The sequence below is a fragment of the Corvus hawaiiensis genome, chromosome 20, assembly GCF_020740725.1.
Source record: "Corvus hawaiiensis isolate bCorHaw1 chromosome 20, bCorHaw1.pri.cur, whole genome shotgun sequence".
NCBI classification, from domain to species: Eukaryota; Metazoa; Chordata; class Aves; order Passeriformes; family Corvidae; genus Corvus; species Corvus hawaiiensis.
Window position 1 is genome coordinate 1,546,156 of NC_063232.1, and position 15,729 is coordinate 1,561,884.

At 47.7% G+C, this 15,729-nt stretch overlaps 1 protein-coding gene across 1 annotated transcript in view; it reads right to left on the minus strand.

Moving 5' to 3' along the window:
- AATF (apoptosis antagonizing transcription factor) overlaps window positions 1-15,729 on the minus strand; it is a 37,297-nt gene that overhangs the window by 11,598 nt on the left and 9,970 nt on the right. The window contains exons 5-10 of the mRNA XM_048324744.1: window positions 12,257-12,371; window positions 11,731-11,935; window positions 10,852-11,010; window positions 10,009-10,092; window positions 2,961-3,028; window positions 1,668-1,748 (exon numbers count right to left, since the gene is read on the minus strand). Of these exons, the coding sequence (XP_048180701.1) occupies window positions 1,668-1,748; window positions 2,961-3,028; window positions 10,009-10,092; window positions 10,852-11,010; window positions 11,731-11,935; window positions 12,257-12,371 (712 nt within the window). The remainder of the gene's footprint in view (window positions 1-1,667; window positions 1,749-2,960; window positions 3,029-10,008; window positions 10,093-10,851; window positions 11,011-11,730; window positions 11,936-12,256; window positions 12,372-15,729) is intronic.

The window sequence follows — 15,729 nt, forward strand, 5'->3', positions numbered from 1 at the left end:
TAGTGGAGAGAAAGACACCCCACGTTGCAGCAGCACAGATCAGAAAACACTGACGTGCAAAAGAGGTGCGCAAACGCCCCTCCTCCAGAGGGAAACCTCTACCAGGTTACTTCAGCTCGATTTTTGGATGAACTTATTTCCCCTCTTAATGCCCAAATTTCCCTCGTGTCAAGTGGAAGACTGACTGCTTCTGGAAGCACCTGAAGATCCTCAGCCCCGACCATACACCAGCACATTGCATCTGAACAGGCTGTAACACTGAACCTTTGCTAAAAAGGAAGAATTAAGGATGAAACTTGGTGTGAAATACTTGGCTCTCCAGGATCTCCAAGTCCCTCATGAGAGCAAACTGAAGCACTGTTGTCCTAGTTTCAGAGGAGAAAGAAGAACAGAGGGTCAGGGATCTGCCTGGGGTGACACCAAGTCTGTCAGTGGAAGCACCAACTATTTAAAAATACCTATTTGGGCTCTGCTGGCCTATTCTGAAAAACACAGGAGCTTAACTGCACCTTAATCCTAACCACAGACAATGAGACTTCTTTTCTTTTATTGGTATTTCCCCTGCAGGGTGAGTACAACTTTTATTTAAAGAAGCAAAAAGAGGCACCTCAGATATAAGAGGCAACTGACTGGGGAGGGGAGAGCTGCTCTCCCAGGACTGCTGAAGGCACAGATTGCACACAAGGAGAGACTTCCCCATTATTCCTGGAGGTTTACGAGGCTGCCTCAGTTGGGTGATGTTGTCAGGAGTTTTGACTGAATCATGAATATATCCAATTATGTGTGATGCTGACAGAAAAGAATATTGATAGTCAATAATTATAGGCTTTTCAGGCCAACAAAGTAGCTCTTCCCTCTTTCAATAAATTATCTTATGACATCTATCTTAAAAATTGCTATGCCAGGCCTGACCCAGACTGACTCCACTGACTTTCTATCAGATGCCATCTAAACTCAGGATTTATAGTTTACTCACAAAGGATGGTTAATGTGGTGGATTTTTCAGGAAGCAGAGCAGCTTTTCAGCATCCTCCCTCCTCCACCACAAATCATGCTGAACTCAGGGAGACTCAGACCTGCTCTGCAAAGGGGGAAAACACCTCCTGCTCTCCAGGCTGCTTCCCTTTCCACAGGGAAGATTCTTCCACCAAGTTCAACCCAAAAGAGTGATCCAGGAGGGAAATGATCCAGAGATAAAGGAAGCTGTGATGTGAGTTACCAATAAAGAGAGATCTGACACCAAATTCCGACTGGCACTCAGTGGGAAACAGAGATTTACCTGAGGTATTTCTGCACATCTTCCCTGGGAGCTGCTGCCCATGCCTCAGTCAGCCAAATATAAATTGCACAAGAGGGGTTTACTGGCTCTCGCTGGAAATTACAGCCCCAAACGGCTCCAGGGACATTTGAGCACCTCTCTGGTGTTTCCTGAGACCAAGAAACTCTCTTGCCAAGACTGACTGGGGCATGCTCACAGGCTGCATCCACCAAGCCCTTATTCCAGGCTCCAGGAACATCAGGATTCCCCACTGGCTGCTCCAGAGCAAGAAATGCCCTAAAAATCACAGATCAGCCAAGAGGCCTCAGGGCCAGCTGGGGTAAAATACACCCAGAGCTTTTTTTGGCAAAATCAGGACTTGTGTGTGCTTGCAGGAGGTGTCACCCACCGGATTCTCCTTCCTTTGCTGGCTTTTCTGTCCACTTTCTTCTTTATTTTGCTCCGTAACTTCTGGATGGCCAGCCACTGCCTGGGGAATGCAGAACAAGAGGGACACAACTTCAGAGCCACCAAACACTCCCAGAAAGACTCTGTGATCCCCAAGTGTATTAAAAGCTCCACTTCTCAAACACAACTTCCTCAAATCACAGAAGTTTCCAGCAGGGAAAAACTTCTCCTGGTTATAAATATTTTTTTTCTTAAACTGAAACGAGCGTCATCTCACCTGATTTATACAATGAAAACTCGGCATCAGGGAAAAAATCTAACAAAATCCAATTACTGCAATCTTAATATAATCTTAATTACTGTAATCTATTTTATTGTAAAGTCAGATAAATGTACAATGCAATCACCACTTAAATGTAATTTTGTCTATATCGTGTTAAATTATAGTGAATAGCTTTCCATAATATTCCAGACGTACACAAAATAAATTTGACACTTTGCACTAAAATTTGGGTGATATTTTACAAGGAGGAAAGTTGTTTCACCATCACAAAACTTCCTGATGCATCTTCTTCCCCTCCCTACAGACACCTCCCCCCCTGCCACAAAATTGTTTCAGGGAAGAACCCAACTCCAGCTTTTCCAGCTCTCCTTGGCTTTTACACTTTTCTAAATCAGAGCCTGTGGCTATTTCATTGTACACTGCTCATGAAGTGTAAAAGCTTCCAAAATAGCATTTGGAAGATTCTTTATTTTCTAACTCTAGAATTAAACAGAGAAATAAGAGCTCCCCTGCATGGAATTATAGTTTACTTCTGCGTGCAGGAAACATTCCCTGATACTGTTTTAATTGTACAGCATCTTTTCTTACAGCAGGGATACACAGCAATTGCTTCAACTGCTGTCAGAAGGTTTGTTCTTCTAAAACAACAGCAAAGCAGACTTAATAAAGAGAAAAAGCCAAATTTCAGCAGCGGGCAGGCACTTTTGTGATTCCCTGATTCCCTTAGTGCTGCAGGAACCACTGAGAGACAGAAACACCTGCACCAACCCTTTCCAGTGGGGAAACATCTCCAAAGGATCACAAACAGCTTAAAAGTCAGACTGGGTGATCCATACATACCTCAGGAGTGTGTCACAGAGGATGAGCTTCCTGACTAATGCCACAATGCCTTTTTCCAGATTAGCTCAGTACTTTGCCCTCTACAATGAGCTGGACTAGAAGGGCACAGGTCACTCTGCTGGGCTGCAGTGCTGGGATGAAGGCAGTGATGTTCCAGACATTCCCACTCACCTGCCCATGGCCACCTGGTCGTTGGGGTCCAGGGAAGTGGTTTTACGCTCTATCAGTTCTCGCAGGAGCTGCAGGAAGGACAAAAATCCCATCAGGAATAAGCACGGCTGCTGTGCATCCAGCTCCCACGGGCAAGAGGCCTAACAGGGGCAGATCTGCAGGAAAAGCTCAGCCCCACAGGGCTCCCCCCCACTCCTGGGGGAAGGGGAGGGCAGGGGGAACTGAAACACTTCCCAAACAGAAGTTGGGCAGCGCTGCTCGCTCGGGAGCAGCACAGCAAAATCCTTTCTATAGCTCCAGCAGGAATGCTCAGGCAGCCTTTTCTATTTCTTTGCATGGCCTGAGGGCTGAGGTTTGTCCTCTTTGCTTCCTGCAGCCAAAGAATGTTGTAAACAGCCTTTCTGGATCCTTGACTGGTGCTGTGTGTTTATCACCACTCACTGTAAACCGTGTGTGCTGTGCCCTGGGTATTTGCCAAGATATCAACACAAGGAACAGAAATAAACCCTCCAAAAGTGAGGGGAACAAACTGCTTTATGGATGCCTACATTTCACCCACCAGTGAAGTTACTGCCTCAGCTCAGAAACACCCCAAACAGACCCACTGGGAACCAGAATCCAGGCAATTCCAGAAAGCCAGGGAAGAAAGGATGCAGGATGCTTTTGCTTTCCTCTCCTTCAAGGCATACCTCACACTACCAGAAAAAAGAGTGATTCAAACATAATTAAAAACCTGCCACTGTTTTTTTTTTTCCTACTTGTTTGTTTTTGGAGATTATTACTGCAGCAATTACATTTAAAAATTCCAGGAGCCAGGCCACTGGTTTATTATCACTAGAAAACAGCAAGCTACTTCTCTGCCCTGTTTATCTGATTGATTCCAAACATCTTTCTGGCACACAATCTATCAGTTTATCTCTGCCACTTCATCACAGTCACTTCTGGCAGCTAAATACAAGATCCAAATCCAGTGTTACACAGACATACGACACAGTAAACCTGTGTAACACCGCCACTCTGTAAACAGCTGCCCTTAAGGCTCAGCAGAAATGGGATCTTGGTTTCCAGTCAATATTCTGTCAAAAGCAAGGTGGGAGTGAGGCTTGGAACAGCAGCCAGAAGTGGTGCAGAGGTGAGAGTGGTTTCCTCCTGCTCCAGCAGTGAGGGGTGTTTGCTGTCTCCTCTGATCCTGCTCGTGGCACGAGGCACGGAGGAAGTGCTGAGGCACAGGAGATGGTCACAGGCATTCCCTGACCAGCAGCAGGACATCTCCACAAATCCAGACTGAAAGACCAAGGAGTGCCCCAAGATCTTACAGCTGCGCCCACACTGGTTAGAACAGTGCCAGAGGGCAGGGATGGGTGGGATATTGGGAAGGAATTGTTCCCTAGGAGGGTGGGCAGCCCCTGGCACAGGGTGCCCAGAGCAGCTGTGGCTGCCCCTGGATCCCTGGGAGTGTCCAAGGCCAGGCTGGACACTGGGGCTTGGAGCAGCCTGGGACAGTGGAAGGTGTCCCTGACTATGATGGGGTGGAACAAAGATGAGTTTTAAGGTCTTTTCCAACCCAGACCATTCCGGGATTCCAAGATGCATTTTTGGGGCAGGTTCCTAATGCTGAACCGATTCTGCTGACCTTGGGGCTGACAAGGCCTTCCAGTGCTCCAAATGCTCTTCCAGTGCAGTGTCAGCTGGGGACTGGGGACACTGCCTGGGAGACCAGAGCGAGGGAAACAGGAGGGAGAAGCAAAAAAAAAAAAAAAAAAAAAACCAGGAGCAAGAGTGAAATTAGGAAATGGAAATAAAAGCTGTGAAGCATCTTGTTACATCTAAATAGCGAATGTCTCCGAGCTGAGGTTATAAATCATGCTAACAATGGTTACTAAAATAAAAGTGGATGTAGCCAGAGGCTACCACTGAAAAAGTCAGCCCAGGCCTGCCTGGCTGCCTTTGGTCTTTAAGGATTTGATTAGTTTTCTGCTTTCTGGTTCAGAGTCTTGCATCCAGCCCCTGCTCCAGAGCCAGCCAGGGCTTGGGATAGAGAGTGAATGATAAATTCATTTACTGAATAAAGCAACAGTGTTTTCCCAGCACAAGACTTAAACCACTTCCCAAACGGTAATATTTCATTAAGCCTGGCGATTCTGCTTAAAATTTATTAGTCAAAACAGAAAACTCTCATCAGACCCCATATATTCCATTAGGAGTGATATATGGTGTCTCCCAGTGTCTAATTATTAACTAGGAAGTGTGAGTAAATCACCATCAGCCTTAAGCCCTGATGTGTGAAGACAGAGTTAGGCAATTGCAGCATCAAAAGGCTTTGATTTGAATCAGATCCTGTTTTGTTTTCCCTCCTTCACCTCTTCCCTGAACTTGCAGAACCTCAGCTCAGTCTCCCATGGCAGCAAACACAACTGCAAGGAAGCACAGCCACATCCCACAGCTCAGCTCCCAATGCCAGCTGCTCCTGCCAAGAGCTGAGACCAGGAGGACAAACCACGGGAGCAGAGGGAAGCTGTCAATGCCAGCTGGATTTTGTTTGGGAGGAAGTGGTGATGTTTGCCAGGAGAGCTCCTGCACGCCTGCTGCTGAACCCAAAACCTGTGCTGACACCAAAGCCAAGATCCCTGCAAAGGGCTTCCTAAAGAATTCCCCTGAAGGAGTTCCCCCCCTCAGTGCCAGCGAGAGATGCACAGCGAGCCCACTGCACAGAATCAGAGGGATTTGGAAATGCCATCAGGGTGTTGTCCAAGGGTAATAGAGACTCATTTCTCATTTTAGAGGTCAATTTTCATTTTAGAGGTTAGGTCTCATTTTCATGCACTGTCTATCAGTGTTTCTAATCCCACACTCGCTGACCTTTCTGATTTGCAGACCCCTAAGAATTTCCAGTTGAGACAAAGAGCTAAGGAGAGCTGAAATCAGCCTCGTGACAAAAGGCTCACTTGTCTTAGACCTTACAGAGCAAATCAAATTTAAAAACAAAAAGTCCATCTACAGATCCCCTTTCAAGCTCCCACTCAGTAGCAAATGTATAACAACATTCGGATTTCTACCAACACCAGAGAAAATTTAAGTTTGCAGCTCAAATATTATTTCAACCCCCCTTGAAATGCTTTTTAAAAACTTAATTTTCTGCAATCCATGTATAAATGCCTAAAATGCATGCTGAAATCACTGGACAGTCTCTTTTTAAAACCCATTTTATTCAAATTCAGGCTTGTGTAAGATGCACAGATCTGCCTATTTTCTAATAACCCATTAAGAGAAGTTCCAAATCAAGCTTTAAAATGTGTTATTAACCATCTTCCCAGCCATTTGAAAGATACATGCCTGTGATAAGAGTATTGTATTGCCATTAACCTGTGGGATGGTTCGAGACATCTCTTATTCACACAAAACTCTAAATGCATCTCATTAAAGCCACAAGATCAGCTGTCCATATTAATCACTCACTGGTTTAATTAAGGTAAACCAGCTTGTCACAAAGCCAGGCTTCTCTCTATTCTTCACTATTATCGACTTTTAATAGTTCCCTGGATTGGTAATTCCTTGTTTATGGCATTATCAGATCCCTGGAAGAGCAAACCACACTGTGGGCCCAGGAAGCTGCTCGGGACACAAGGGGAAATTCACCCCATCAGTAAAGTTTTCCAAAGAGTCACACAGTAGGATTTAAGGATGCTGACCTTGGGAGAAATCCCAGCTGTGGAAGGATGAGAACCCTTCTTTGAAAGCTTTGCTGTTTCCTTGGATGTTTCCCCTCCACTCTGGCTCCTCTCTGGTGCCCAGACAGGGCTGGTGGCCGTGGGCTGTCACAAAATGCAGTGACACACAACACAACCAAAACCAGGGGAGGAGGGAGCAGGAGAGCAGAGGAAAAAAGGGATTATGCATATTCCCAATTCTCCTTAGGCATACCTGCTGCCAGCAGTGATGAACATTTGTTCTGGGAAGAGCTGCTACCAGTGGAACACTTAGCATATGAACACTAACCTAATTCCTGTTGGAAATAAACCAATTTCCACTCTCTCCTTTACCAGAGGAGTATTTCAACCTAACAATAAAATCTCCACTGTAGCATGTCAGAGCAGCAGCTCCCTGGTAGCAGGCTGGAATTTTAAGTCTTAATGCTGCAATATCAGCGGTAATGAATTCTACGTAAATATGACTTCTAAAAATAAAAAGCCTTTTTCTTCCCTAAAAACCATGTATGAAGGAGAATTTAAAGGAAAAGGAACTGGGCTCCAGCCTCTCACTCCTGCCAGTAATGAGGAACCTTCTGAAACACTTTAACTATTCCCAGCCAGTGCAACCCAAATAAAAATATTTCACTGCATTATTCAGATCAGCTTTCCACCTCCCTCCAGTATCGGCCATGACAATAAAAATTGTAACTGCTTATAAAACAAGTGAGAAATAGGAGAAAAGGCAAAGTAGGATGAACAGGCAGAAGAGAGTTAAATCCTGAATCATCACAAAACTCCACCAGACCCACCTGCTGAATTCTACCAAATATTAAGACCTGGACAAGAAAATTGTTTTTCCAGAAGAAAAACAGATTAATTAAAGAGCTTTTTATTATAATCTATAATAAAACAGTCTAGCTACTTACTCTGTTACCATTAACCTGTGCACATTCATCAAATCTTGGTTCATTTTTACTTGCCTAATTTCACACTGACACACAGAGGAAGCTGCTTTCCAGTGCTGTTCTTTATCTGAATGTTTACCTTTTAAGCAGTAATCAAAACGAATTAATAACTATAAAACGTTATTTAGAAGAATGAAAATGATCCCAGAGAAAGTCAGGATGTAAATTTAAATAGGAAGGAGAGGCAGGTGTTGAAATGCACGCTGCAATCAGCGTTATGCACAGGGGTCAGAGGTTGTGAGCACCCTCAGCTCGGTGCTGATCACTCCTGGAGAACCAGCTCCCTTCCTGCATTTTATTTCCATCCCCACATGCAATCACACACACGCACAAAAGCACTGCTCAGTTATGACCCAGTGAAAGCAAAGCCATTCAGGGCCTTGTCAGCTCCATTGTGCTGTGCTCTGCCCGCTCTCAATGCAATGTTCAGCTCCAGCTTAGCGCCCTGACAAATAAAGGAAAGCACTTTATGAATCCAATTTAATTGGGAGGTGACAGAAAACACAGAGCCATTTTCCTCAGCCTTATCCCTGAACTGGCTTCAGCTCCAATCTCTGCCAAATCCCACCGAGCACGGGACACGAACCAGGGCAGCGGAACAGGCACAGGCACCCCCACAAACACCGGGAACCCGCACGGCTCCTCTCTCCCAGGAAGCATTTTGGGGATGGAGGAGAGGAGAAGGGTGGAAGGGAGGAAGGGAGGGAGGGAGAGCAGGAAGGATGGAGATCAAAAACCCCCAGCAAGAGAGGAAAATGGATGTGCAGCTGCCCGGCGGCTCAGCAGATGTCTGTGCGTGATGTACGAGGCCGGGAGAAGCTGTCGGAGCTGCTGCCAAGGACTGGGAAGTGATTAAAGCCTGCACCAGGCTAAGCACCATATTTCCAGTCCGTGGGGTTCCCAAAGTGGCACCCATGCCTGGCTGTGCTGCCAGATGTTGCTGGCTGGCCCTGCTCCTGCAGCTGGAGCAGCAGGGAATGCAATCTGGAGCGCTTCCTTCCGGAGGGGCCGCACAGCGAGCCCCCGTCACCCATCCTTCACCTCTGCCCAGGCCTCCAACAACTCCAATTTGCTGCCACTTCCCTCTTGGGAAATGGCCAAGATACAGTTGTGTGTGGCAGACCCATTTGTTTTACTCAGGTGATTCTCTTCCCTCAATGACCTCCATTAGTTTAAGTTTTAATTTAGATTAACCCCAGCACCCCAATTAACCAGTGAGGGGAGAAGCTAAGCTGGGCCTGCTCATATTTCTGAAATCACGATTTAGCACAGCTACAGTTATTAGAGGGAAAGATGGGGACATTCAGCTATTGCTATTTTCTTTTTAAAAATTTAACATTTCATGGCCAAGAAGCACCTTCTCTGCACAGGTCCTCGGCCTGTCAATCTCAGCTATTTCTCCACTCCATGATTTTGTGACACCAACTTCATTTCTTCTGTGTTCTTAGGGTCCAATTTGCCCCCAAAGCTGAGCTTCTGGTCCACTTGGACCCCAAATTCCACCTCAGCATTATCTCAACAGATCTGGCCCCTTCAATCCCTGCTGCCAACAAGGCAGGCCTTCTCCCATCATCTTTTGGAGCCTGTCATCCTCACATGACAACAGCTCTCTTTTACTCCCCTAACACTTTACTGGCCACTCTAATAATTCTTCAGATGAAAAATTTCTGTCTTTCCAGCAATATAACGGTATTTGTTTAGTCCTGAAGTTCAGGCTCTGTGTGGATCATCAAAGCAGACAGAGGTTTTCATGCACTGGGGAAGGACTTACAGTGACATACTGATCAATATGTGACAATTCCAGTTTTTCATAAAGCTGGCACTGTCTTTATTAAATAAACCACAAACACAGTGTTTCCCTGCACTGGCTGCAGGTTCCTTGCTTCTAAGAATTTTGCAAATAAAGGGAATAACTGGCCTGGATCCAAGCTGGCCCAGTTCCAAGAGAAGTACCGGAGTAGCCCAGCAGCTCTCCCGCTCAGCAGGTAAATGAGATGATTTAGGCTGAGACAAGAGGAACTTCCAGTGCTTTTGAGGATCTGCTGGGACTGTTTTTCCTAAGGGGGCTCTGCCCACAGAGAATAGTCACCTTCAGAGAATTCAGAGCTTTTTCTCTTGTGTAGCCACGTTCCCCAGGGAGAGGCACAGCTCCTCCTGCAGCCCTGACGCACTCAAGCAACAGCAGCAAGTTAAATCCACAGTGCAACTTCAAGCCCTACAACAAAAACTGAGAGCAGAGTCCCCTGAGGTACTTGCAGAGATTTTGGGTGCTAAACCAGGTAACTGAGTTTCACAGGTAAGAGAAATACAGAGCATAGAACCAACTGCATTTTCTCTGTAAGTATTAAAATCCAACTGGAGCCATAATTCCAACACATGTTTACCATCACCTACCTGGTGATAGAAGTCATCATCATCAAATATCTCCTCATCGATGTCCTTCAGGTGCCTGTTGGAATCTGAGGGAGGGAGGACTTCCTGGAAGCATCAAGGAAATACTGAGAGCTCATATCTGCACATTTCTGTCCCTAACTCCAGAGACATCACGTGCAGCAGCTTGTAAACACACTTGATGCTACGAAGGAATGGGGAAGAACTCCCAACACAACAAGCTTTTAAGGACCAGGAATACATTTAAAGGCAAGGCAGAAATGCTGCCAATGCCAAAATAGATTTATGATGCCTTTACTGGGAAATAAATAGGACTGTGCAAAGTCTTTCTGGCAAAATACTACAGATATTTTTAATGTAATGGCAAAAATACATCTTGCAAGTGCAGTAATTCTACCTGATCTCTCAGAATTGAGTATTTATTCATTCTTAAATACTAAATTAATAACAGGCTTACTACTAACATATTCTGTAGGTTATATGCAGTATGATTTTAAAAAGGACTTTCTGGGTTAAACACTCTAAAGTGCAGAGTGAAAACCAAGTTTTGCTGCCACTAGCTCAAAAATCAGATTGAGTGAGCATCTCTTCCTGCAGCACAGGAGGGGCACAATCCCAACCCAAACCTTCTTTTCCCCTGTCAGGAACTGGGACAGGAGATAATGCAAACACCACAAAACTGGAACTTAAACGCCTTTCCTTGCCCATTTCACTCCAGGAATCAACACTCAGACACCTCCTCCTCCATCAATCTCTCACAAACAAGCACACCACCTGCTAAAGGCTTGCACTGACTGTTCTGCAGAGTTTCCCAGGACGAGTTAGAGAAGTAACCCCCCCCCTTACCGAGTTCTCAGGGCCAGGCTGAGGGGCTGGGGGAGGCTCCTGCTTGCCCAGCACGGTGTAGACGGAGCGCCGGGTCTGGGTGCGCCGCAGCAATCGCTCCCTGTCCATCAGCACGTGATCGATCTGCGCCAGCACCGAGCGCTCGAAGGCTCCGAAGCCCTGCACAGCATCAAGCAGTGTCAGATACTGCACACAGCCTCTCCTCAAGGCACCACTGCTCCTCTATCTTTCCATGTCACTGGATAAGCAGACAGCGTTCCAACAGGAGGGGGTTTGGGGCTCGTTGCAGGGATTTCTGCGAGGATTTTTAATTTGTTTCTCCCTCGCTCTCCCTTCCCAACCTGAGGCAAGTTGACGCCTGGCTTAATAAAATGCCTTTGCTGTTCTGGTTCAGATTAACTTCTCAATGATTAATACCAACTCAGAGATGTGAGGAGACCCTGGATCTCTGGGTGAAATGATTACCCATTGTATTAAAGTGTACACTTCATGGAGGAGGAGAGCCTCAGAGGGCCCTGATTCTGGTAGGAACCACAAACAGCTCGTACAGTAGCAACAGTGGCATTTTCCTGGAGATTATGTGCTGCTGGAGATCGGTTGTGATGGGGTGTCTGGTTGAGAGAACACAGAACCTACCATGGGCAGGGACACCTTCCACTATCCCAGGCTGCTCCAAGCCCTGTCCAACCTGGCCTGGGACAGTTCCAGGGATGGGGCAGCCACAGCTGCTCTGGGCACCCTGTGCCAGGGCCTCCCCACCCCCACAGGGAAGAATTTGTTCTGTGTATCCTACCCAAACTCCCCCTTTTTCAGTCCGAACTTGTTCCCCAGATCCCTGCTCCACAAGAGCCGCATCAGCACACACAAACCAGGCCTTGCCTTTCCCATTTTGCCAGTTGCCAGCTTTGTCTTGTCGTGCCACTTCTGCAGGATGCTGTTCCTGTAGGTCCTGAAGTCCCTGTAGCGCTTGGCTACGAACTCAGGGTACTCCTCAAACTTCAGCTTCCGTTTGGGGAGGCTCCTCCTCTTCTCCTGAGCCTTCTCCACTTGCTCCTCATCGCTGCTGCTCGGGATTTCATCCTCACTGGAACAAAACCAGGCAGGATAAACACCCTGCCCCTCTCCAAGGCAGTGTGTGAGTCCTTGACGGCCTCTCCACCACCAGCCCACACCACGCTGATGTGTCTGTTAAAAGCCCCATGGTTTAGCCCCTGCTCCATTATCAGAAATATCACAAACCAGACTTCCCACAAGGCAGGAAGAATTCAAATAGCAGAGTGTCTGACACCCAGACACAGCAGCAACTGAGAGAGCAGCAGGGTGAGGGTGCTCAGGAAGGCTGTGCTTTGTCCTGTTTGCTGGAGACCAAAGGATTCAGAAAGATCTTATCTCTTGCTGCATCTACCTCTCAGTTTTTGCTTGCTTCCCATCGACCAGATGCCTCGTGCCTGGGTACTGATAAAGCAGCTCATCCTGAAGTTCCACCAGCACTTTCAGCAAGGCCTCCAGGGCTTTACAACCTGCAGAGCAAGAGACACAAGTGACAAGATCTGATCTACAGGGGAAGCTTTAAACTATGACCCGGCAAGTTTAATGAAAAGATTCTGATCAGAAAAGCAGAACTGCAGGCCCAGAGATCCTCAGGAATAGAGAAAGGGAAGAGAAGATGGGTTGGAGGGGTGTAAATTGATCAATACGTGGTGTGAGTGTGATTTTTACTGGGATGAGCTGTTCACACACACAGATCCTGAAGGGAGGTGTGATGCTGTGTATCCGAAGGCTTTCGGAGCTGACAGTTTTCCTGTATCTTTGTCTGTTCCCATGGCTGTGAGCTCTCCAAGGACACACAGTTCCAGCTGACTGTGGGACAGGTTAACTGCACACTGCCACAGCATCTGCTCTTCAGAAACAGTTCTTCTGTGGCAACCAACAAGCCTCCCTGCAGAACTCTCTGATAGAAAACAAGTGTCTGCCCAGGCCCACACAAACTGTGCCTCTGCACATCAACCACAGGGCCAGCTCTCCCAGGTGAAACACTTGGCACACTCCTACCCAAAAACCTGAACTGAACTCACTCTGGCTGACAGAGCACGTGGATTTGTGTGAAGAGCAGGAGGTGGGACCTTCCCCGGAGCGAATCCTGGTGCCTCCTCTGCCACAGAGCCAGTGGGGCTGCTCTGCTTAACTCCCCAATCCTCCCGTGTACGTGGCACAAAAGAACAGGGAGAACTCTTCCCCACTCTATTTTTTTCTCTATTTCTGCTTTTCAGTGGGGGACACAGAGATCATGGGTAGAGTGAACAGCAAATCTTCCTCAGGCAGACAGAGGCAGAAATCAGCCCAGACACTCAGAGGTCTCAATCTCCTGTGAGTTACCACTGTGATATTGCTCAGTTGTCACCACCTTCAGATAAATTACAGCCTGACCTCAGTAACAGCAATGTCAAGGAGAAGATGCTTTAAGATTTTTGTTGCAGATCAGCTGTTGGACTCACCCTCCCCAAGCCTGTGGTTCATTATAGATACACTCTGACAACTCCTCTATATAAACCTATTAACGGATTAGGTTTGCTGCACTTGTAAATCAGACGTGTGTGAGCATCAAAACAATTCCACCAGACAAACAGACAAAAGCCCTTAAAAATGCATTTGTTGTAGGTGTCTGCAGCTAAAGCATCACTTGCAGAAGCCAAGTGCCCCCACCCTAGCCTGAGTGCACAGCTTACACCAGCAAAATCCTTCCCACTGCCTGCAACACAGCCAAATGTCCCCAGAGCTTCCCAAACTGTTTATTTTCTCCCTGCTGCCTCTCCTCCAGCAGCAGTGCTAATGCACCCCAGGCAGCTTTGATCCTGGCAATTACAACTGGAGTAGCACTCCAGCTCTTCTGGGGTATAGCAGGGCCACGTCGAGCAGGCAAGGAAATAAAGACAGGCTCAAGCTGCCCCAGGCTATGAGATACAGACCCCAACAGAAGTGGGGATGGGGAGCAATTTTATTTGGAGTGAAGGGGCTGGAGAGGGCAGGGAAGACAATGATGGTGTGTCTAACCAGGTGGGAGGGCTAATTATTCCAGGCAGTGGCTTCATCACGAGCCTCTTACAGCTGGGTAATTTCCCTGTTCTCAGTTCTCGTGTATTTAATAGCATTATTGGATGGCATTCTCACTTTTACTGTTGGCTGCTTAAGTGTGCTGTAAACTCAACTTCAGAAGCCAAGTGCCACCCTCTCCTGCTCTCTTCCCATCTAGCCCTGCCCTATCCATTTCACATTTAATTCCAGGAGGGACTGTTTTCTTCCCAGTCTCGTCTTTATCTTCTCTTCCCTCTGAAGCCCTTGTCTGCCTTTACAGTGCCAGCTTTGGGGAAGAGTCTGGCCCCGCTTGTGAATGAAGGCAGCACAAACCAAAACTGTTTCATGGATGCAAACTGGCTCATTTTGAAAGGAGGCTGGACACTGACTGACTCTCCTACCCCCAGCAGGATTTTTGTAATGCTGCTCCTTGTCTGAAACAAGAACACAACAGGCGTGGCTGGAATATAACCTCCAGCTTACATGGGACTCAGCATGTCTGTGGCGAGACACTACCTTGGGAAGAGTCACTTTTAAGAGTCCACAGAAGCCCCTTCATTTTGTGTCCAGGAGGGAAAAAGTTGTTCCAGATCCAGCAGGCAGCCGATCAATCCCCCCAGAACGCTGGGAGCCAGCACCAGTAAATCAAAGTGTGCCTTGCTCTTAATACTCCCTCACACGTCCTCGTTTTATCCAGCCCTCCGCCCAGGCTGGGAGCAGCCCTGGAGTATTTAGCTGCACTCAGGGATAGCACTGCCATGTATCAAAGTGTCAGCAGACCCACCAGAGATGAAATCTGTCCTGCTGCTCTCAAACCACACAAAATCAATTCTGTCAATGCCCGTGGTTATGGACAAACTGGCCCGGCTGCAGGGACTGATCCCAGAGCTGCCACGCAATCCATGCACTGCACGTGGGGATGGGCTGCCAGGGGGCTTCTGTGGCTCATCCACGCTCCCAGCCCAGCATTCCCACAGCTTCCCACACACGAAAAGCCCTGCACTCTTTTCCATGACCTCTGGGTCTCATTTCACCTTCCCCAGCAGCTGCGTGGAGCTGCGGGAGCAGCCACAGGCAGGGACACTGAATCCATGGAAAAACCCCGGAGCCTCCAGGCCAGGCTTTCCAAGGCATTCACAGAGACAGCTCCTGGCACTCCCAGAACTGCCCCACCAGGCACCTCTACCCTGCCTGACCCTGGTGCACCCATCCAGCAGATTTGGAGTGTGATGGGTTCACAGAGCCACCCCTTGGGATTCCCCAAACTGCTCCACCCTGTCCCTGCTACACCCATCCAGCAGATCAGAGTGCAACGGGTCAGGGAAGAAATCCTGAAACTGGGGCAAACCTCCCAGGATCTTCACTCCACGTGGCACCTTGCAGAGTGCTGCTGTGGCAGTGCTTCCCACAGACTGTATCCAAACACAGGAACATCCTTCCCGGGATGTACCAGCAGGAACCACCACCTACCCAGCACACAGCTCCACCTCAGAGCCCGTGCCCACACTGGAAATTAAGGACTTTTTCCCCTCAATTACATCTGAGGGTCTGGCATCACAGGAATATCATCGAGCTTTCCGTTCTCCCTGCACCTCCCCAGGCTGGGGAAGTGCTCACACAGAAAAGCTGGAGCAATGCTGGCGTTGGAATGAAGGGATGCAGGGCAAAAGCTGAGCTGCACGATCTTGGGAGCATTCCCCTGCCTCACGGAGAGTCCCCACGGAGGCTCCGTGTCCCCACCACACCGCTCACATTATGCAAATCGAAAGCAGGAGAGGAACCCAAGCTCTTATTTTAATCACCGCA